We start from the raw sequence: 20544 nt of genomic DNA, 5'->3' as shown, positions 1-20544 counted from the left end.
CGAACATTCCGAGATATGTGTAGATGCCATCCTTCCACCTCTCCTGCAACTTGATGCCGTCTTGGTCAATCACGTCCATGTCATAGAGACTACCGGTCACAGAGTCATACCCTATCGCACAATAATCATGTCGAGATCAAAAATTTGATCACCGTCGCTGCCAGCAGTCGCGATACCTCCTTCTACAAATTTTTTTTGATTTCATTTTTCTTAAGATCGACCAACTTGACGTTAGGTTTATCGATCATCTCGTAGTAGTCGATGAATTAATTCGGTCGCTTGGCACTAATCCATTGAAACTGTTCAAGTGGAGCATGACATCCCGTTTTACAGCATCAGTCATGGGCGGCCGAACTTTTTTGGCCCAGAACTGACAGAGCTCGGCATTCGCCATCTTGTCAAAGCTCACTTCCGGGTAGCAGCACGAAAGGATGCTATAACTACCTCTTGCACAGAGGTCCTCATATAGTTCTTGTCGCTCCTAGGGTGTGGCGTCGTAGAACGAGTTGCGACAAGCATTATACGAATACCCCGAGGAATCTGTATACTTGGCATGATCGAAGAGAGCATCGTATGAGTTCTTTTGTATTTCAGCGTCCTTCTTTGAGATGCTCCGTTGTTCCAGAGATAGCTGTGGGCGGGTTCCTAACAAAAACGGTAATGTCGGCTTCCTCTTCGGCAAGTTCTTGAAGAATTTGCAGCCCGGAAGTCCCCTGGCCAATAATGCCGATGCTCTTGCTCTCGATATCCAGGTTTTCAGGCCATGCAGCTGGATGAATGACCATTCCTTTGAACGTCTCCAGTCTAGGCAAAGGAGGAATGTAGGATTTGTTCGTCGTACCAGTAGCGAGGATGACATATCAGCAGTTAGCTGTAAGCCCATTCTCGGTACGTAGAATCCATCTTCTGGAGGCAGCGTCGTATTTTGATTCGATGACCCTGCAGCCAAAAACGGCGTCTTTGCGTAAATCAAGAGCATCGGCAATATGACTAAAATACTGGCGAATTTCGATGTGGCCGGGAAATCTCTCGCTGAAGTTGAATGAGTGCCAGGCCTGCGGCAGACTCAGTTGATAGAGTGGCATCTCCGAGTCGACACGGGCTCCTGGGTACTTGTTGAAATGCGAAACACCACCGAAATCACTTGCAGCTTCAATAAGCTTCACAGAATAGCCGCCCTTTCGCAGCTGATGCAGGGCATAACATCCCCCAAATCCGCCGTCTACAATAACAATGTCGTCAATGGTAGAGAAAGTTGATGAGTCAGAGTTTATGATGAAAGACAATCGAATATTGATTGGTTAGGACTGAGGAACGGCAAAATATGAGGAGTACGCAAGTCATGGCCCCAACAAGATAGACTTTATATGCATCCAGAAAATGTTTCCCGAGCAAACCAATGATCTTTGAATACCAACAATCTACAGGCGCCTAGTCCAAAAAATCACTAGCTTCACTGGGGTAATGAGACAGACATACCCCGTGCTGCTATCTTCCCTGTCATTTTCACATTGAAAATCCTTTCTGGACGTCGTTTCCCTTCGAATTCCCGGTACAGAACGCGCGGACACCGCGGGTACAGCGTACATACCGCTGTGCGCTGTAGAGCCAATATCAAACAGTAAAAAAAGGACTCATGGCTACCACCGTGGGTAGTAAAATACGACAAGTTCTCTTTGTCAAGGTTGCCGAACAGGACACAAAAGTGTTTAAAACTTTCCAATTTATACGTCATGGCTACTCTCACTGCTGACCAGGAATTCATGGCTGCTTTTGCACCTCTGCTGCAAGGTGGACAGGACGTGGACAAGCCAAAGCTGCATGATGTTCAAGGCAGAAGAGCTCGGTATACTTCGTTCACAGCAGAAAGTCCAGCGATTCACCCGGAGGTGGTCTTTGGAATACTTCAGATTCGGCGAGAAGACGGAACACCACTCAAAGTCCACCACCTTGGAAGGCGGGACCCAGACAAGCCAGGCCCGCCTTCAGCAGTCGTCATCCACATGCACGGTGTGGGTTTCATTGCTCTCAGCCCCGACATCAGCGTCGAACGACTCTCGATTATCGTCCTAGACACGGGCGTCCAGGCATTTTCTGTCTACTACCGGCTTGCTCCCGAGCATCCGTACCCCGCCGCCTTGGATGATTGCTGGACAACACTCACTTGCATTCGTTCGAACGCCAAGGTTCTTCATGTTTACTCAAGCCGGATTGCGGTCATGGGCGAAAGCGCGGGGGGGACTCGCGGCGACTCTCGCAATCCGAGCACGGGACACTGGGCTGTCACCGCCTATCGCACAACAGATCCTCTCATCACCTATGTTGGATGATAGAACTACCGGAGGTGTCCCTGGAGAGTTTAAGTTACGGGATGCCGAAGACAACTTTACCGGTTGGACGGCGTATCTTGGCAGGGCCTCCGGAGGTAAAGACATATCCATTCTTGCTGCCCCTGGCCGCATGACAGATGCTGCGGGCCTCCCGAGTCTTTACCTCGACACGAGCCAGTTCGACCTCTTCGCTGAGGAAAATATCAGCTACGTGCAAAAGTTTCTTAAGCGCAAGTGTGGAGGCGGAGTGCCATGTGTATCCCGGGCTCCCACATGGGTTTGATGGGCTTCTGCCGACCCATTCCGTAGCCCAACAGTTGGAAGCAAATAGGAAGCGCATCTGGCGGAAGCTGTAAGGAACCTGGACTCGTAAGTCCGTACTAATTTGGTCGTCAATTCAATTTACAGTGGCTTTATATATATATATATATATTCTTCGTTCCAAGCTTGGACCGTGTACGCTCTTTTGACAAGTATATTGGCTTGTTTTCGTTCTGGTCCACTAGCCTACTGAGCGTGATTTTGTGACGGCTTACGGTCATCCGTAATTACCGAGAGAAAAGACGCGCCCACCCCACACAGAATCGGCGTTTCGGGCGTGACGGATCCACCGGGTGCCAACAAGGAAAACCAGAGCCTGCCCATGTTCGCGATAATGGTGTTCTTCTTGGGATGGATGAACAGGACAGTCAAGAACATGTACAAAAGGGAAGGCGTGTTACAAAACCCACGGCGGCGATCTACCAGTGCCCTCCGCGGGTGCCATAGTTGCCTCTAGCTCCCTCACAACTCGGGCATACGGGCATTACAACTTCCCTTAGCCCGGGATGCCGGACAAAATGAGACCGGGAATATAAAAGCCTATATTTTCTTAATACAGTTCCATATAGTGACCGAACTTGCGGCAGCGGCGGACGGGGGCCGCGGGGAATAGGAGCCGGCTCCCGCACTTCCCAGCCGATGTCTAACTACTGGGAGGGAAGTAGAAGCGCTCTACTATCATTAGTATCGACTAAAGTCTTAACAACAATAACATAAATCTCTTTTATCCACGAGGTCTCTTGGATGGCCCTAAACTGAGAAATAAATAAGAAGACTAACAGTATATATAAAAGTTTAGGTTATATTATTGAAGGTCAAGTGCAACATTTCGGCCTGCTTGCCCACCATGCTATAGCCGCAACAGAATTCCTATCCCTGCGAGTCCCGGTTGTTACCCCAACGGTAGGAAGACTCCGATTTGTTGCGGTCGGGCCTAAGTTCCGCGGACGCCACGGAGGCCGCGGAACTGGTCGGAACATCCCCCAATACCTGACGCTTGGGACAGGTGCGGTAGGTAGTCTGCCCCTGACATGGTTGGGAAGTGACAGCTCTTTCGATAATTCAAATGAAGAGTATCGAATCTGGCTAGAGCTCGAGGCATCTCGATTGAACTAGGTGGGGTTGACCGTTTTACCCTGCACATCTTTTTCTTTCTTCTCTTAGATTCCCTTCCCTCTCATCACTGCCACCACATTAAGTTCCTAACGTGGGCTGCAGTCTCGCACAAGACTGCAGGCCTATAATTGACACGTCGACTGACTTAACGTCGTCATTATGTAGCATCGCAGGGATCTGTTTCGAGAATAGGTTTTCATACAAGTCACCAGAGTCGCCCGAATGAAGGAGACACTGGGGACTTACTTTAGATAACTGGAAGTACATTGATAAGACGCGATCGATAACCCATACTTTTGGCATTGGCTGCTTGTGTAGAACGAACACGATGTTCCACCTTGGGTGTTCAATATATATATAACTCGGATTAATGTTGCCTACTGTTAACAAGTTTAGTATTTCATTATAAGTCGATTTAGAAGCCTTATTCATACAAAGCGGAAGGGTGGACGTAGAGAATTTGCACTACAAGGAGCGGTTTAATATATCACCAGAGAAAATAGGAATATCCACCATTGGGCAACCTTCCAATCCCCACCCGCTGGCTCTTCCCCTCAGCCAGCTCGGAAAACATGTTGTCCACCTCCTTTACCGGCGCCGTAGCCGTCGCAGGCTCAAACATGGCCGCCACCAAGCTTTGAACCGTCGTCCGTTCCACGACCTCTTTGGTCTCAGGTTCCCGGACGGCCAAGATGGCGAATATCGTGAGAATCGCGCCGATCAAGCAGTACAGAAAGTTGGAGAGTAGAAGGGCCGCGAGCGGTGCTATGGGTATGCGAGAAACGATGGCCGGAGTGCGGTACTGGGCGGAGAATGCCGGAACGGGTCGTAGGGCGGTGACCGAAACGCTCACAGCGACGCGGCTGTATTCGGCTGCCCAGTTATCAGCATACCTCTGTGCCGTTTCTGTGTCCCCCGTGTAACTGAAGGCTTGGTAGGCATCGGTCACACCGACACGCGCCTGCGTGATGGGGCTGCTCAAGGCGTTGGTGACGGAAGAGTTGCTCTCGCGGGCGTTCCACTCCACGACGCTGCCATTTTGATACTGATAGCTAACATCGTAAACTGTTGTCGTGCAACCGAGGATCATGGCGAGATCACCGTGCACCTGATGAGCGACCTCGGGATCGTCTTGCGGATGGGGCCACACCACTTCGAGGAAGGCAGCTACCAGAAGAGAATATGTGCTACCCTCAACGCCGGTGGTGCTCAGTGTCTGCGTGAACTCGGGGTCATCGTAAAACTGTATTCGTATACCGCCGATCTTTTGGATATCTCCGGAAAAGCCACTCTTCGTGCAGTTGAACGGCGTTGCGGCGCCGATGAATTTTTCGTATTCGAGGCCACACTCGACACTCTTGGGTATGCACGTTGTACTCATTGCGAACGTCTCCGCCGAATAATCCTGCATCAAATTCTGCTCTGTCGGCGCCGGGGCGAGGTAGAAATAAACGCGTCCACCTTCAGCGTGATACTTCGCCGTGAGGGTGGAAGAGCGATTGCCTAGTACCGACATGCCTGTAATCGTGTCGTCCTCCACAACGAGGAAAGTATTTGCTGCCGCAGGGTTCAACGTGCAGGCGGGTTCGACAGGGGCTCCGGGTTCTCTGTCAAAGTACCAGTTTGACTGTGCTCGGTAGGAGTTGTTGTTTATTAGGCAACGTTCGTGAAGGTTGACACTGAGATTTGTTCCGGGACTCGGGGAGTAGCGATAGAGGTTTACGGCTTCCGTTGAAAGGTGTAGCCATGTATCGGTAATGGCGACGAGGAGACTGCTCGCACACGAGTGCAGTGAGACACAAGTCAGCTCCCGCCCAGTTGCGCCTCGGCGGGTATCAACATAAATTTGATATTGGAAGGACGTAATAGGATACCTTAGAAACACACCCAGCAGCAGAATTCCTGACAGAAATTGAACTGGAGAAGCCAGCTTCGACCTTTTGGACCTGTACGCCGTGAAGTAGGTGAACAGTCTCAGAATGGTGCGCCAGACCGACCCCGCTCTCATCTCGAGCAATATCGCCAGCTGGTACGGAGTCGGAACGTTCGTGACATCCCCGTTTTTCAGTGCTGTTACGAATCTTCGGCTTGACCCATAGGAACCTAGCATTAAAACAAATCCACCGAGTATCGCCGCCAGTGTACTCGCCCATGACGTAATTGTTGTGAACGTAGTCGCGTTGATGTCGACATAGACGGCGGCCTCAGACCTGAGCGACTCGACGAAGTGGTTGGGCTCTCGGAACTTAACCACCAGTACGATGAGAATGACGTTAAATATGAACATTGGAAGAGTTACAACGGCAAAACCAAGGCAGATGTCTGTCCACGTCCCTTTCATCCGTTGATTCTTGGGGCCTTCGACGCCGGGGGCAGGTACGGTAGGTAATATGCCCGTGACATGGCTGGGAAGTGACGGCCCTTTCGCCGGTTCGAATGATAAGTATTGAATCTGAGGCTCTGGAGCATGAGGCATCTCGGTTGAACTGGCTTGGGTCGAACGTTCTGGCAACTTGGTGACCAGACTGGGAAATGGTGAGTCTTGAGTGAAAGCCCGGCGCTATCAGTGAATCGGGGATTTTGAGATGGGAAAGTGAGGATGTGAAGTGAGGGACCACCAGGCTGGGGCTGAAGACATCTGATCGGATGGGGCCAATCGAGAGGGTCGATAGCGCACTGTCTCGTTCAGATTGTGGTTGCGCTAATTCAGCATGGCGTTCAATAGTGCGATGCAAAAGCAACAAGCCAACACAATAAGGCTTGTCGACTGAGCCTTGTTCTCCGAGCACTGCTTTCGCTATTCCGAATTTGGACACTTTCGTCGGACCCCTGCAATGAGGCCCAATGAGATGTTCAATTCCACACCTTTCAAAGTCAATAGCAGGAGCGGCTGGGCTGGACCCGCAGCGCAGTGTCCCTAATTAGAGTTTCAGAATTTAGTATTATTACTTACGGAACACAACGTCTCTCGTTGCGGTGTCCGCTAGCGAAGAAGAAGAACAAAGTCGCGAAGTAGACTGTATCTAAACACCTAGAGGTCAATTCTTTTTCTCCATACCAGTTCTCGCCAGGTTCGGTCTGCTTGCCTCTACAAAGGTAAAAAGAACGCGTTTAGTTTGTGCTTGATGGCTGCGCTTTGATGCCAGACTATGGAGACTGTATTCAAAGCGCTACTAGTGCTAATGAGAACACAAGTTCAGTACCCGGAATGCGTATTAAATTACTGATATAATACGAAGTAAGTTTCCCCGCTGGGCCACTACTAATGACTACAACACAGGAACCGAGTGCGTTCGCTTAGTTCCACTGCCGACACGTTCCACATTATCACAATACAACGCCGAATCTCTTGTTTACTATGTTTTCTTTTTTCCTAGTCTCGAGATTTAAAGTGACTTTTATACCTCACACGAGTCGACAGCCTCAATAGAGAGGGTACACTTACAGTACCTACCAAGTCCGCCAAAGCCCCGCAGGTCTTGCATTGATACCGTAGATTACTATACCACTGGGCGGCGTCAGCGGCGGACCAGACACACTCCGCCCCCACCTCTGAATCAAGTACCGAGAATTTAATATAGAAACGGACACTTTTCCCTTCGAGATTTGGAGTCTCTTTACATATACTATAAGTTTGACCATCATAGGCATCGCGCCATATTAGCAGGGCACAAGAAGAGGCATGGCGGGGGTAGAGGCACGTGGAGAAACACGCAAAAGGAAGGAAGCGAAAGAGAAGAGACGACACTAACCCTGTCCCAAATTCTTTATCCAAATTCAGCATCGCTGAGGCCGCTACTTGATCGCAAGTGCCCATCGTGGGATCATCCAACCCGCATTCAAATAGGCATTGTACATTAAAGCCCGAGTCAATGGTTGGCTGAAGAAATTCCGCAGGAACCGTGGCGGTAGGAGGACTCGGCGGATCAGAGGGCGAGGAAGTAGTCGGTGGGTAAAAGTCTGAAGGGGTACTGGGAGGAGTCGGACGGCAGAACGAGGCTGAGCACAACTTTCCGCAACTCGCGGTGCATGTAGGACCTGGTGAACCTGACTGGAATGTGACAGGGGGTCCAGTTTCCGGGTTCCCTGGACCGCCCGGTAAGGGCCAGCTGTGGTTGTCCTCCTGGCGTCTCAAAAGGTACGTAAACAGACGCCTGAGAAGGCCTCGCCTCTTCGCCACGCTAGGTTTGCCGGTCATCACCTTGTCCTAGCCATTCCAAACCACCTTCACCGCGGTGCCGCCGACATCCGGGTCAACTTTCATATTCCGCGCAATACCGAGGATCTTTTGTTTGACAGCGGCCGGTGGCGAAACTCCCATTGTCGGATTAGCTCGGATGTAAACGACGAGACTGGCAACTATCGGTGCGGCTAATTCGGGATGGAAAGGAAGATAGGTCAGGCCGGATTCTCTAGACATGTCTGGGTGCATCAACAGGGTGGGGCGGACGTACACAATGATGTTCCAACCTCCCCATCGGGCTTTTTCTGCCATCGCCACCCAGGGGGGTATGGCAAGTTGATTCCAGGGTCGTAAACATCCACCGCGCTTCCGCGTTGGCTTGATGCAGTAAGTTTCCCGTTCTTGTCCGAACCACCGACTACGATCATGTTTGGCAATGCCAGCATTAGCCAAGCGTGAATTTTGCATCACTCTTTAATCGGGACTAGGACCTCCTAAATACAACGGTGCTATAAATACTCGCAAAATGCCGCAGGCTTTGCAGATAGGACCTCATCGATCCGACAATAATGACTGGATGTGCACTGTCACATAGTTGGGCCCAACCGTGATGCGGCGTACCTTCTCACCGTAGGCCCTCTGCCTCTACATCATACTCATTCGCCTTTTTGAGCAGGCCCTTCATCTTCTCCACATCCCATATCGAGACATCCGAGATAACAGTCGCGGCATCCGACGGTCGCATCAGATCGGCTCCCTTTAGGACTTGGTCACGCAGAGAATCCCGAAGCGCGCTCATGCGGTACAATTACGCAATTCTCGATTCCTCCAGCTCGCGTGGGCGTTTCTAGTACATGCCCTCAGGCTTATAAGCTACAGTCCACGAACCTCCCCACTTCGCCGTATGCCGAACGGCTATACTATCTCCCATCATGCCTTCTAAAAGCTTCACGTCGGTAAATCCTTGTACAAGCAGCCAATCGCAGATGTCGGGAAATCCCGCTGCCAGTTCCAGACCGTTCTTTACCATAGCCATCCCGTCATCCGTCTTCACTGCATAGGCAACCCATGCGCCACGTTCCACCAGCAACTTAACAGATTGCAGCCTTCCCCTTACACATGCAGCCAATAGGAGATTAGAGTTAGAGTCGAGTTAGGTGGGAACTAATGTCAGAATTGGACTTGGGCTGACTACCAGGAGAGGTAAGGAATGAGTTTTATCTAGGCGGTGAAGACCGTGGTTTATTATATCGACGCCTCTGCGCCAGATCGCCCCCGATTACCGTTCTCTGCCGTGTTCCCGGATCCTAACCACTGCCATGTAACAGCACCTTAATTCTCCGTCGCCGAAAGGTATGACACCCACCGGGCCGAGGTACACCAACCACTTCCTGTGGTCAATATTCGAGTCATATGCTCGGGAGTCTGTGTTCGGACGTGACGGCGGAAAGGCGAGATGAGAGCCGCCTCGTTGCGCACTGAGTTAAAGGTTACACAGGCAGAACAGCGCCACGATCCCGGCGCCCTCGCGTTTGTGAGTTTGTACGAGCTGGACATCGGCATGATGGGAATAAAGATCTCAATACAGCGGGCGACACAGCTGATGACCTGTCCAAATTCATCTCAGCAATATTGAAACCCTGGGCTTGATATGATTGTCGACATAGATCTAATAGGATACCTAGAATCGAAATTGTGACGTCACTCGTCCTCTTCACATTGGTACCAAAGATTCACTATCGCCCTCTAAGCTCTTCTGATCACGAAGAATCCTCTCAAGATTTTCGGTGAACCTGGCCATGTAAGGATCTTCCTCGCCAAAGACCCGCTTTCCTTTCTTGAGCACCTCTCTTTGTATCATCGCTGCAGTCTCGAACTCGCCCTGATCACGAAGCGCCATTGCAAGGTTATTCATAGCTCTAATTGTCACGGGATGTTCGTTACCAAAGGTCCGCTTCATTTTCTCAAGTGCCTCTCTCAGCATTGCTACTGCTTCGTCGAACTCGTCCTGATGGCAAAGTGAGCTCGCAAGGTTGGCCATGGCCTCGATTGTATGATAATGTTCGTGGCCAAAGATTCGCTGTACTTTCTCAAGTACTTCTCTACGCCTCGCCACTGCCTCGCCGAGCTCATCTTGATTGCCAAGCCTAACGATCCGATTAAAGATTCTTATCTGACCGTCATTCTTGGCCTCGAGGATCAAGGCAAGACCACTCATGGCGGTGATAGTATCGAAGTGTTCCTCGCCAAGGATGCGTTCTCGCTTCTCAAGCACCTGGTTGAGCATCGTTTCTATCGCTACTACTTCCCCAGGCTCACCCTGAGCTGCAAGAGACAGGGCAACATTACTCATGGCTGTGATGGTATCAGGATGCTCGTCGCCAAGGATGTGATTTCGCTTCGCAAGAACATCTCTCGCCATCTCCAGTGACGTCTCGAACTCGCCTTGATTGCCAAGAGTCGTAGCAAAATTACTCATGGCCGTAATTGTGTCAGGATGGTTGTCGCCGAGGATACGATTTCGCATCTCAAATACCTCTCTCTGCATTGTTGTTGCCGTCTCGAACTTGGTCTGATGATGCGGATCGCCAAGCACCAAAGAAAGATCGCTTTTAGCCGTGATTGTATCAGGGTGCTCGTCACCGAGGATGCGCTTTCGCTTCTCAAGCACCTCGTTTAGCATCGTTGCTACTTCGTTGGGCTCGCCCTGGTAGGTAAGTGTCTTTGCAAGCTCACTCATAGCCGCGATTGTATCGATATGTTCGTCGCCAAGGATGCCCTTTCGCTTCTCAAGTACCTTTTTCTGCATCGTTGCTGCCTCGGAATAACTTCCCTGAAGACGCAATACTCGACCAAGAAGACCCAAAGCGAGGAGCATATCCATGTCTTTTTCGTCGCTATCATCAGAGTAGGCATTCACTGCTTCACGAATCACCTTTTCGGCAGACTTGTATCTCCCTTGATCAAGAAACACGCCACCTAGCTTCAATAATGTACGTAACGTGGTTGGGTTGCCAGGTTCATACAACATTCTCCTCGACGTCAAGTCTTCCCTCAGACGCTCTTCCTCCACTGGCCTATACCGATATTGGACAAAGCTAATAATGGAATCCCTAGTGTCTGGTGTCTGGGGAGTATCCTCAGCATAAGTAGGTCGCAATAATGCGGGACCTTCTCGAGAGGCATTGTCGATTGATATAGCACCTTGGGCCAAACTCGAAAGAGGTTGGCGAAACGGAGCCGGGCTCTGACCCGTAAATTTGCTAGAGGAATGAATGATTGTCCAGTCTGGTATGGCTGAAGAAAAAGCATGCGGACTGTAAGGCATTGGTGTGGCACCTTCTTCAGGGATATTCGAGGTTCTCCCTACAGATGCCGGACTGACATGCGTAGAACCGTGTGCGGAAACTGTTCGATAGAGAACTGCGGATGGCGTGGCTATTTTGACGTCAGGATCAGTTTGCGATTGAGTGTACCAGTATTGAAACTTACATGTAGCGGGACTGGGATCATATCTAAGACTTTCGGATTGTCGTTTCTCTTCATCCGTCTGTCGATTTTCTGTGGATCGGCTTCTTGACCTCTGACGGTGGAAGCAAGCTCCCGTTTGTTGCGCTCGAAAAGTCTTCGATACGGCCGTTTCCGCGCCGTTGCCTTCATCTCCCGAGGCTTAACATTCCTGTCGAGGGCCCACTGACTAATGCGATATCTGTATTGCTGTAATCTTTGAAGTATTAGTTGCCGAATGAAACAGGTATAGCCAGCGCATTTACCAGCATCTTGGAATAGACATACTCAGCCTTGAATCCAAACTCGCTCTCCATTCTGTTCTTGACCTCTTTGAGCGGCAGACCTTGATCGATGTGAAGCCGTTTTATGAAGGGCCTGCGAGGCTCCCAGTCCTCGGCCTTCAATGTCCCGGCTTTTCTCTTTCGGGGTCGGGTTGGTGGGCCCATGGAAACATTCGCTACTTCAACGGCATCATCGGGAAGTGACGTATTTTGCGAGGTAGCGCTGAGTGCCGCGAATGCATCGAGAGAAGGCAGCGTGTAGCCTTCTCCAGATGCGAGTCCAGGAGCAAGCAGGACCTCTGGAGCTTGGCCTCTGGGTGCCAAGTCCATGCCTGTTAGCTCGTAAAGCTCGAGAAACGTGGTTGGGTGCAGCGTAGGGAATGGCTCATGGAAGGCAGGTAGATCATCCATAGGGAAGTCCATATTTGCGAGTTATTTAATGCTCGGGGTGAGAAGAGCTGAGGATGCTCGATAGCTTCAAGTAGAGGGAATGTAGACGCCTATAAATGCTTCGGATGACAAGAATAGGGAGGACAGCAACACCCTGCTTTGCCCCGCACGCACTAACGGGGAGACAATGGTATGCAGGTTTGCGGGTCTGCAAAACTACAATCTTGCCGGGCGGCCAATTACCTGTGACATTGCTCGCGTGGCGCCCTCCTCACGACAGGGCTGTAGAGGCTGGTGGGTTACAAAACTAACTACAATCTTGCCAAGGCGGCCAATGTGGCGGGCGACAGAAAGGGCAGAAGCCGGCGACTTCCGCGGCGATGGAGCAGGACCTGCCCGAGCCCATCAATTGCGGCGGCGTCGTCCTCGACCAAGAAGACCTTTTCCTCCAGCATCAAGCTGCTCGACAGGCCGCAAACCAGCCGACGCCACCGTTACATTCGGACACGATGGCGGAGTGTTTGGTGATGTGGATGGGAGAGGGGAAGTTTCACTAGAGCACTCTTCCGATGTTGGGAGAATCCTAGGGACTATGTCCAATGTGTTTCTTGACTGAACTACCGGTAGCGAGAAAGGTGTAAACTGCTCTTGGGACAAAATTTTAGACATAACAACTCGGCGTAAAATTATCAAAGAAAGTTTTTATTTTCTAGGGGTGAACACTCGCCTTCATGTTGAACATCGCATCACTGAAGAGGTCGTTGGTGTCGACCTTGTCGCCCTGCGGCTCTTCCTCGCTGCCGGTGGCCGCCTGAGTGGCGTTCCCGAACTTTCCAAGCTAACTCAGACTGGCCACGCAATCAAGTGCTGGTTGTGTGCTGATGACCCGCAAAACGACCTCTCTCCCGATTGTAATATTGTTCAGCTATCGCAACCAGTGAGGCAACATCAGAGCCCGAGCTCTATCGTTCGTTCTGAGACGGCAATTTGCAGCAGTATCTCTATCTCTATCTATTTCGACTCGATGATTTGCAAGATCGTCATTCGGGCCCCAACCAGGGCCCAGGCAATCCAAATCCTTACTAAAGAACTCAGGAATATGGTTTATATGGGCCTCAAAACAAATCAACTCTTCCTCCAGAGTTGTTTGCTGCACCCTGCCTTCCAGGATCCAGAATATAACACATCTTTTATCCCTCGACACCTTTAGCAACTGCTTCAAAACCCTTACAAGTTACCACGCCAAGTTGCCAGATCACATAACCGTCATCCCAACACTGTACATCCAAATGATGAAGCAGCCTATGACGCGACAGGGTGGTGGACGATCGACGTTCCAGGGAGTCCGTAGGGGGTTCCATGATCGGAAATTCGACGCTTTCAACAACCTTTGTGAGATTGTGTCCCTTAAATCATCACTGAAATCTGCTACCAATAACAGCCTTATGAGCTGCGATGCATGTCTTTCTCAGTCAACTAGACTCGGCATGTCTGATAGCCACGGAGGGGACGATTTTCGTCTACCCACCCCTCGAAATAGTTGAAATCGTGAAAGGGGGCCACCTCCCATAGCAGGCAACGAGGCGGAGCATGAGATGCCCGCTACCACACGTCCCTCTATACAATATACCCTCGCAACTCGCGCTATGCGTGTTGGAGGTGAAGCATGGTCTCGAGTTCCTTTTCGCGTGTCAAGCGTAAGTCTGAATTCCATCGTTGCTGGTCGCGTTGAAAGTTCAGCTGGTTTCGTGCCGCATGACTGGAAAAGGCCATCGGTCATGGAATTTAATCTGGATGGCCAAAAGAGACACGCATTCCTCGCCGCCGTCAGGCAGGAGGGTAATGGCCTCGGTGTCATCAGGCAGTCACAGCCGGTCGAGTCAGTGAGCATCCTCTGTCATCTTCCAGAGCTGGGTGAGTGGAAAGAATTCCAGCATGACAGCTTCCTTTCCTTCTTCTCCAGAACCAAACAGGAGAGACCCAACTAGATACAACGTCAGAGAGTCATAAAGGCGCCGATGCCGTGCAAAGTATTGGCCATCGTTAAGTCTCCTAGTGACGCCGTTGCGGTAGGAGATAGTATCATTGTCATTAAGAGTATAAAAATGGAGATCAATGTTCGCGCTAAGGTAGCGGGCACATTCAAGACGAGATGGAAGGCGGGAGATGCCGTAGACGAGAGTGCGATCCTATACACGGCCGAATAAGGTTCAAGGCAGTAGCAGCGACCTCAAGGTCTCCGGTTTTAAGCAGGTGTAGTTAGAAGAAAGTATAGAATTATTAGAAGAGGGTTTACTTCGTGCCGCTAATCTCCTAGAAAAGGGCTGGGCTGTCTTCAGTAATATTTCTAGCAAATGAGAGCCTTAGCAAGCCTCACAACTTAACTGTCGTAGTTCGATTACCAGGTTTATAGCTCGGTGGGAGAGTCTGCCCTCGGTAGCATTGGCATACAACCGTATTATAGAAACACATATACTGATTTAGTCGGAAAAAATTAAGATAACTATTGAATGAAGCATGCTGGTTTATGCCAACCCTAGACCTTCCTGAAAACAACACCCACCTCATCAGTCCCAACCCCCACCTCGGCTAGCATCAAACCACCATCGTCGACATTATCGTAGTTAGTGAGCTCCCCATCTACCTATACGGCCTACAATCCCCCATCAAGGTTCTTCGCCATCGGTTGGATTTGTACTGGCTTGTTGTCCCAAGTTCTCACCGTGGGAATCAACGCCACGGCCTCTTTATCCCACATTCCTCACAAGCAATCTATCCGAGAGAGACTTACGTTATCAATCCAAGCGCGAGTTTCTAGATCTCGGCTAGTCCAAGGCTTCTCCCACATGGTTTTCTGGCCATTATAAACATTCGGTCGAGCGTACACCACACACGCATTCCCAGCGAATGCACCCACTTGAGCCCAGCTACCATCCTTGTGAGTCTTTGTGTCATTTCTCGAGTAAAATAGTCCGCCATTCTTGCATGTAGGCTTCTGATGTGTGTCAAAATATCGTAGCAGTTCCTCAACTGCCTCCTTAAGCACTAATCCGTCCTCAGCCCGTCCGTTCGTTCCGCCATTAGTGATTGCAGGTGCGGCTCAATTCTACCGAGATACTTGTTAGACATGGCGAAGTGACCCTGTTAGGTGAGCAGTACGCACCCGGAAGAGACGGTAAGCCCTAAGGCTTACCAAATCGAGGAAAATCAATCATGTGGTGTGGGCCCCGGCCCCTTCAATCACTCACGTCTAGGGGCCCGTAATGTCAGCGTCGTACTGTTGAGTTTTACTAGTATTTGTTGGGAGAATGTATTGATAATTGCAGGATTCTTCAACAGGTGGGTTATCTACCCAAAAATAGGACCACGTCATGGTCACCGCCCTTATATGGTCGTCGATTAATAGCCAAAGAGATACGTTTTATTGGCAATATTACAATAGTAATTCCTATCCTTTCAGATGTATCAACAGTCGTGTAAATATGCAGACTAAATGGGACCCTGGTTCTCTGGGGTTGGCATTAATTGCTTCGGTGCCTAGAAGGATTGGGACATCAGGCGTTGAAACGGACGCGGTCCCGGTCCGAGTTTTGCTTGGGTCGTTCAACTCGGCTAGACTTCGCTACCAGGGTGCGTGGCACGGGTAGTAATTTTTACTCATGGGATAAGTCCAGAAAATTCTTGATCTTGATAAAAGCTGTGCTCAAACAACTACATCCGAGTCAACACTGGACGTCTTGAAAAATAGCAGTGCTTGCCTCGCTGCGTACGCTCAACCACCAACGCTAAAACTTTCATTCTTTTTTTCCCTTTTATTTTTCTTGGACCAAAAAAACCCTCCCTGGATAACCGTCGCACTGGATTTTGACCTGTAAGACCGCCATGGGCTTCAAAACACCTTTCAGGGTTGTCATCGCCGGCGGCGGCATCACCGGCCTCTCATTGGCGATAATGCTGGAGAAGTTTGATATTGACTACGTGCTTCTCGAGTCACACAAGGACATTGCACCTGCTGTGGGCGCCAGCATCGCGCTGATGCCGAATGGCTCGCTCATTTTAGATCAGCTGGGCTGTTACGACGAAATCATAGCCCTTTTGCAAGGCGGTGTCATACAAACCTTTCATACGAGGGATACCGACGGGAAGGCGCTCATCACCACGCCTAATTTCAATGCCCATTTTGAACAGCGGTTAGTGGCTTTAGGCTTCGGCTGCAGTATTTTATACTTAATGCTTCTTGGGCATGTTTGCTGACGGAGTCCTAGCCATGGATATCCAATGCTGTTCTTCGATCGACAATGGCTCTTGCAAATTCTTTACAACAATGTCAAGCACAAGGACCGTATTTTAGTGGGCGAGAGAGTCCAGGAGGTAATTCCTATTGCCGACGGTATCGAGGTTCGGACGGGGCCTGGCAGCCTATACCGCGGCCACATTCTTATCGGGGCCGACGGCATTCACAGCTCAGTGCGACGGGAAATGTTTCGACTCGCACACGAAACGAAGCCTGGACACTTTCCGGTGGGAGAAGAAGACCGAGTGCCGTGCTACTACCAGTGCAGTTTTGGTATCGCCCAAGACGTTGATCATTGGCAAGATGGGGACGAGTGCTTTACCATCGGCGATGGAAAAAATTTCCTTGTCGCTCCTGGCCCGAGAGGGCGCGTGTACTGGTTCCTGTTCCGCAAGTTGCCCGAGGTGAGATACGGCAAGGATATCCCGCGGTATACCAAAGAGGACGAAGCAGCATTTGTGAAGGAGAATTTCCATTTGGCTATCAACGAGAACCTGAGTTTTGGTAAACTGTACGAGAAACGTATATCGTCAAGTCTCACTCCATTACATGAGGTCGTCTTCAAAAAGTGGTACTTTGACCGCATTCTGGTCATAGGCGATGCTGTTCACAAGGCAAGTATTCTCGTCCTTAAAGTTACTTGTTAGATATGGGTCGTCCTAACAAACCGGCAAATGAATAGCCAAACCCTATTGCTGGTATGGGCGGCAACAACGCCATAGAATCTGCCGCGGAATTTGTGAACGCGCTTATCGAACGGATGAAGAAAGGGAGTTTGGAGGATCTCACTACGGCGGACATCCAAAAGCTTGGAAAACAAGTCCAAGCCGTTCGTTATAAACGAACCATGTACATCACCGCGCTCTCTCACAGGATGCAGGCCCAATTTGCACGGGAATACCCCATGGTCTCCGACATTGTATGGCGTGGTGTAGCTCCTATGGCAGGGGAAGAGCTCCCGATCGAACTTACGGTTGATCGCATAATAGGGGGAAGTCGGCTGACGGATTTGCCCGTCCCTCTACGGCCACATTGCATTCCTTACGACCACGAACTTCCGGCAAAACCATTGAAAAGGTTGTGGAAAAGTTTACCACTTGTTCTATTCATCGTTGTAATGGGTTACACCGTCCTGGACCTATCCAAGGCAAGGCCGATCCCGCTGCTCGAGGAGTTTTACAGCTCTACTGCTTCAGTTGATGCTTGGTGCGGGAGCCAGCTCATCCAAGCAGAAAATTTTTCAAGTGTCAAGAACTGTCGCCAAGCTCGCCACCCAAATATCACAGTTCCCGTGGTCTACTTTTTGTCTCAACTCCTCTCACCTATCTTAATTTTTACAATTGAGGGGTATCGAGCTGGAAACAAGATTACTCCCCTCGCTTTGGCTTCTGTTTACTGCGGGGCTTTGCAGGTTTTAGGTTTTGGTCGTACTGCTGCCCTCCACGCTCTTTTCTCTGGCCTCTTCGAGTTTCAGACGCCGGCGGGCCGCCGCGTGCAGCGGGAGATAGCTCAGGCTCTTCTGCCCGCGGTGACCATTGGGTATTTGTTACCAATGTTGGTGATCTTCGCATCTCCGGCCAGTTTTTCTGATTGGAAAATCCTCTTGTGGTATCTATCACCGCTTCTTTTCCCTTCCCTTGTGCGCGCATTGTCCCGTCTTGGAACCTCGCAAAAAGCTAGCAGAGGGGGTTCAACAGCGGTACCAAAAGGCCAGGACGATCTCCTTCGTGGGCGATACAGCATCGATGATGCCTCTCTATTGAATCGTTCGTACGATTTTGTACTTGCATTACAAGCTGCTGTGCACGTGTCAATCCAGATTTATGCAGTTTCTTTCGCGGGGCAGCCCTTTTTGCAGCTATTGAACCTTCCTAGCTTCTCCGCGAGCGGCTTTAGCTACCGAGGTATCTCTTCAGTACTCCTGGAATTATTCCAGCATGACGTGGTTTGGGGAATGGCAGTCGTAGTCGTGTCGAATCTCCACACCGTTTGGGGCTTACGCCGGCGTGGATATATTGCTACCTGTGACGCGACCAAGGCCATCGTTGGCGTCATTCTAGGTCAGCTCCTGATAGGACCGGGTGCAACCTGGAGTTTGCTCTGGCGTTGGCGAGAGAAAAAGATCATAGATATGATAACCACTGGCTAAAACGCAACAGGCAAGGGCTTTGGGCGCAACTTGTTACGATCCCAACACTTATGCTGACACTATATCAGGTGGCTACAGCTGGTGTAAGGGTCGAGGGGGCCTGTTATGAAGTAAGTAGCGCAGTCAAGCAGTATTCACAATAACTATATAAGAAGTGCGTATTCAAGTGTAGGGGTGTAGTATTACTTAAATTAACTACTGGAGAGTCTTGGAAGACAAACTAGATACATAGCAGGATCCGTAGTTTATATAGACGCTTTCCCTTCCAAGCTCTCTCCAGGACCAATCTTCTTCTAGCTTGGTCCTCCATGCAGGACTGTGGTGGACTGCCCCTTAGTCCTGTTAGTCCTTGGTGGGTGGAGCGATGGGACTACCTGTCGGTCCTGTCAGTCCCATTTCTACTGACTCTGTGCTTTATCCGTTTCCGCCGGGTCTCACCGCCCTGGACCTGCATAAAGGTCGGCCCGTGACAGACTAGGACATGATTTTGCGCTCGCCAAAGCACACATTACGTCCCCCGGCTGGAGTTTTTGCCCAGCACAAGTAGTGACTGCATGCCTGGTGGCTCTTTCGTTGCGCCTCGGGCCTCCTGCCTTCCTTCACGAATCCTGTAGTACAGCAAAGACGTGCAAGTTCTTATTTTCGGCCCTCGTGTCCACGACCAGAGTGGTTACCGACTTCTTGAGCCAGCAGTTCCCGCCCCTTTCATTAATCCATTTCAAATCCGAATGGAAGTGCACGGCGCCGCACGTTGTGTTGGGGACGTTCCCTCTCTCGTTAAACGACGCACAAGCCCTGAGACAGTCAGTGAACCGATAGGCCAGAATCGTAACGATGTTTCGATCGCCCTCGCCGGGGGCGGAGTCCGCGCCGCACGTAGCCTCGAAAGTGAACGTCTTGGAAGTAGGCGTTACTTTGTGCGTGGTGGAGTCGAGGTTGGGACAATCGACGGGGACGAGCCCGATGGTTGCTGGAAGCGCGATGTTTCCTCCTGTCGCCGGCGTGGCCCCTGAGCTTGGGTCATCATCGTCGTTGTCGGAATTAGTAGGGGAAGAGTTGTCCGGAGAAGAAGTTGTCCTCTCGGCCGTCACATCAGCGCGACCACGTCTGGCAAGAGCGGAAGAAAAAGTTAGCCCGGCCTTCATTCAAAAACGACGAAGCAAGGTAGCAAAGATCACCACGTACTCGTATGCCTTGTCCACCGCAATCGATCCGCCGACCCCGCCTGCTATTGCGGCAATAACGATAACGAGAGTTAACAATACAAGGAGGATAAAAGTCGACGTCCTCAAGCCGCAAAACTTTCGCTTTTCCACTGGGGCTGCTGCCGCCGCTACTCCCCCTTTCTCACTCGGTGAAGGCTTGCCGTAGTAAGATGTCACTTCGGGCAGGTGAGATGGTTCGGGCACGACCTCGAGGCCGCTCTCTACGGGAGTGGCCGACCGATACTGTGGAGGAAGCCCAGTAGTGGCCATTGTTGTTTTGGCTGTCAAGAAGGATTTGCCTCCCAGCTAGATTACAGGACCTGATACCGGGTGAGAGGAGCAATGCGATTTGAAAGGGGAAACATTGAAAACTGGAAAGACAACAATTCACAACATTTGGGCCAGAGACGGGATTTGCAAGTGGCAGGTGATGGCCAATGAGACACAGGGAAATCTGTTAAGGGATGTGGCAGGGCACAGGATGTTACTAAAACTAGGTCGCCAAGCCGGATTTCTGCGGTAGCCAAGATTGCGACCAGATTACAATATTCACTGATGTGTTTGTAGAGACAGTATTCCAAGCGTCAAGGTCTCTGGGAACAAATTATAACACGACATACCATTGAAGAACACATCATTGGTCCATTAATACACTGTCCTACCATTTTTAAAGCCCAACACGGACTGAACGAACGTGACACATGGATTCGTGGATGCCTCAGGGTGGTAGTATTTACCGAGTTTATTCCCAACGGCAGTGGCCCC

The 20544-nt window shown here is 50.6% G+C and overlaps 5 protein-coding genes and 1 pseudogene across 5 annotated transcripts; 2 read left to right on the top strand and 4 right to left on the bottom strand.

Moving 5' to 3' along the window:
- Positions 1 to 1733: 1733 nt before the first annotated feature.
- On the top strand, positions 1734 to 2330 carry SAPIO_CDS2227 (annotated as a pseudogene; the record flags this gene model as incomplete).
- Positions 2331 to 4254: 1924 nt separating this feature from the next.
- On the bottom strand, positions 4255 to 6054 carry SAPIO_CDS2226 (uncharacterized protein; the record flags this gene model as incomplete). The annotated part of the gene is made up of 3 exons (XM_016785312.1): positions 4255 to 5539; positions 5655 to 5793; positions 5871 to 6054. 3 exons carry the CDS (start codon positions 6052 to 6054, stop codon positions 4255 to 4257), a joined length of 1608 nt encoding a protein of 535 aa, XP_016645190.1.
- A 1639-nt stretch (positions 6055 to 7693) lies between these two features.
- SAPIO_CDS2225 (uncharacterized protein) lies at positions 7694 to 8088 on the bottom strand (the record flags this gene model as incomplete). The annotated part of the gene is made up of 2 exons (XM_016785311.1): positions 7694 to 7948; positions 7999 to 8088. 2 exons carry the CDS (start codon positions 8086 to 8088, stop codon positions 7694 to 7696), a joined length of 345 nt encoding a protein of 114 aa, XP_016645189.1.
- A 1576-nt stretch (positions 8089 to 9664) lies between these two features.
- SAPIO_CDS2224 (uncharacterized protein) lies at positions 9665 to 12164 on the bottom strand (the record flags this gene model as incomplete). Its single annotated transcript, XM_016785310.1, has 4 exons — positions 9665 to 11048; positions 11336 to 11388; positions 11443 to 11659; positions 11746 to 12164. The coding sequence occupies 4 exons, from the start codon at positions 12162 to 12164 to the stop codon at positions 9665 to 9667; spliced, it is 2073 nt and encodes a 690-aa protein (XP_016645188.1).
- Positions 12165 to 16013: 3849 nt separating this feature from the next.
- On the top strand, positions 16014 to 17072 carry SAPIO_CDS2223 (uncharacterized protein; the record flags this gene model as incomplete). Its single annotated transcript, XM_016785309.1, has 2 exons — positions 16014 to 16321; positions 16397 to 17072. The coding sequence occupies 2 exons, from the start codon at positions 16014 to 16016 to the stop codon at positions 17070 to 17072; spliced, it is 984 nt and encodes a 327-aa protein (XP_016645187.1).
- A 2101-nt stretch (positions 17073 to 19173) lies between these two features.
- Positions 19174 to 20049, bottom strand: SAPIO_CDS2222 (uncharacterized protein; the record flags this gene model as incomplete). The annotated part of the gene is made up of 2 exons (XM_016785308.1): positions 19174 to 19681; positions 19760 to 20049. 2 exons carry the CDS (start codon positions 20047 to 20049, stop codon positions 19174 to 19176), a joined length of 798 nt encoding a protein of 265 aa, XP_016645186.1.
- Positions 20050 to 20544: the final 495 nt, after the last annotated feature.

The sequence above is a fragment of the Scedosporium apiospermum genome (assembly GCF_000732125.1).
Source record: "Scedosporium apiospermum strain IHEM 14462 chromosome Unknown SEQ_SAPIO_0085, whole genome shotgun sequence".
NCBI lineage: Eukaryota > Fungi > Ascomycota > Sordariomycetes > Microascales > Microascaceae > Scedosporium > Scedosporium apiospermum.
This window is presented reverse-complemented; position numbering and strand designations above follow the sequence as displayed.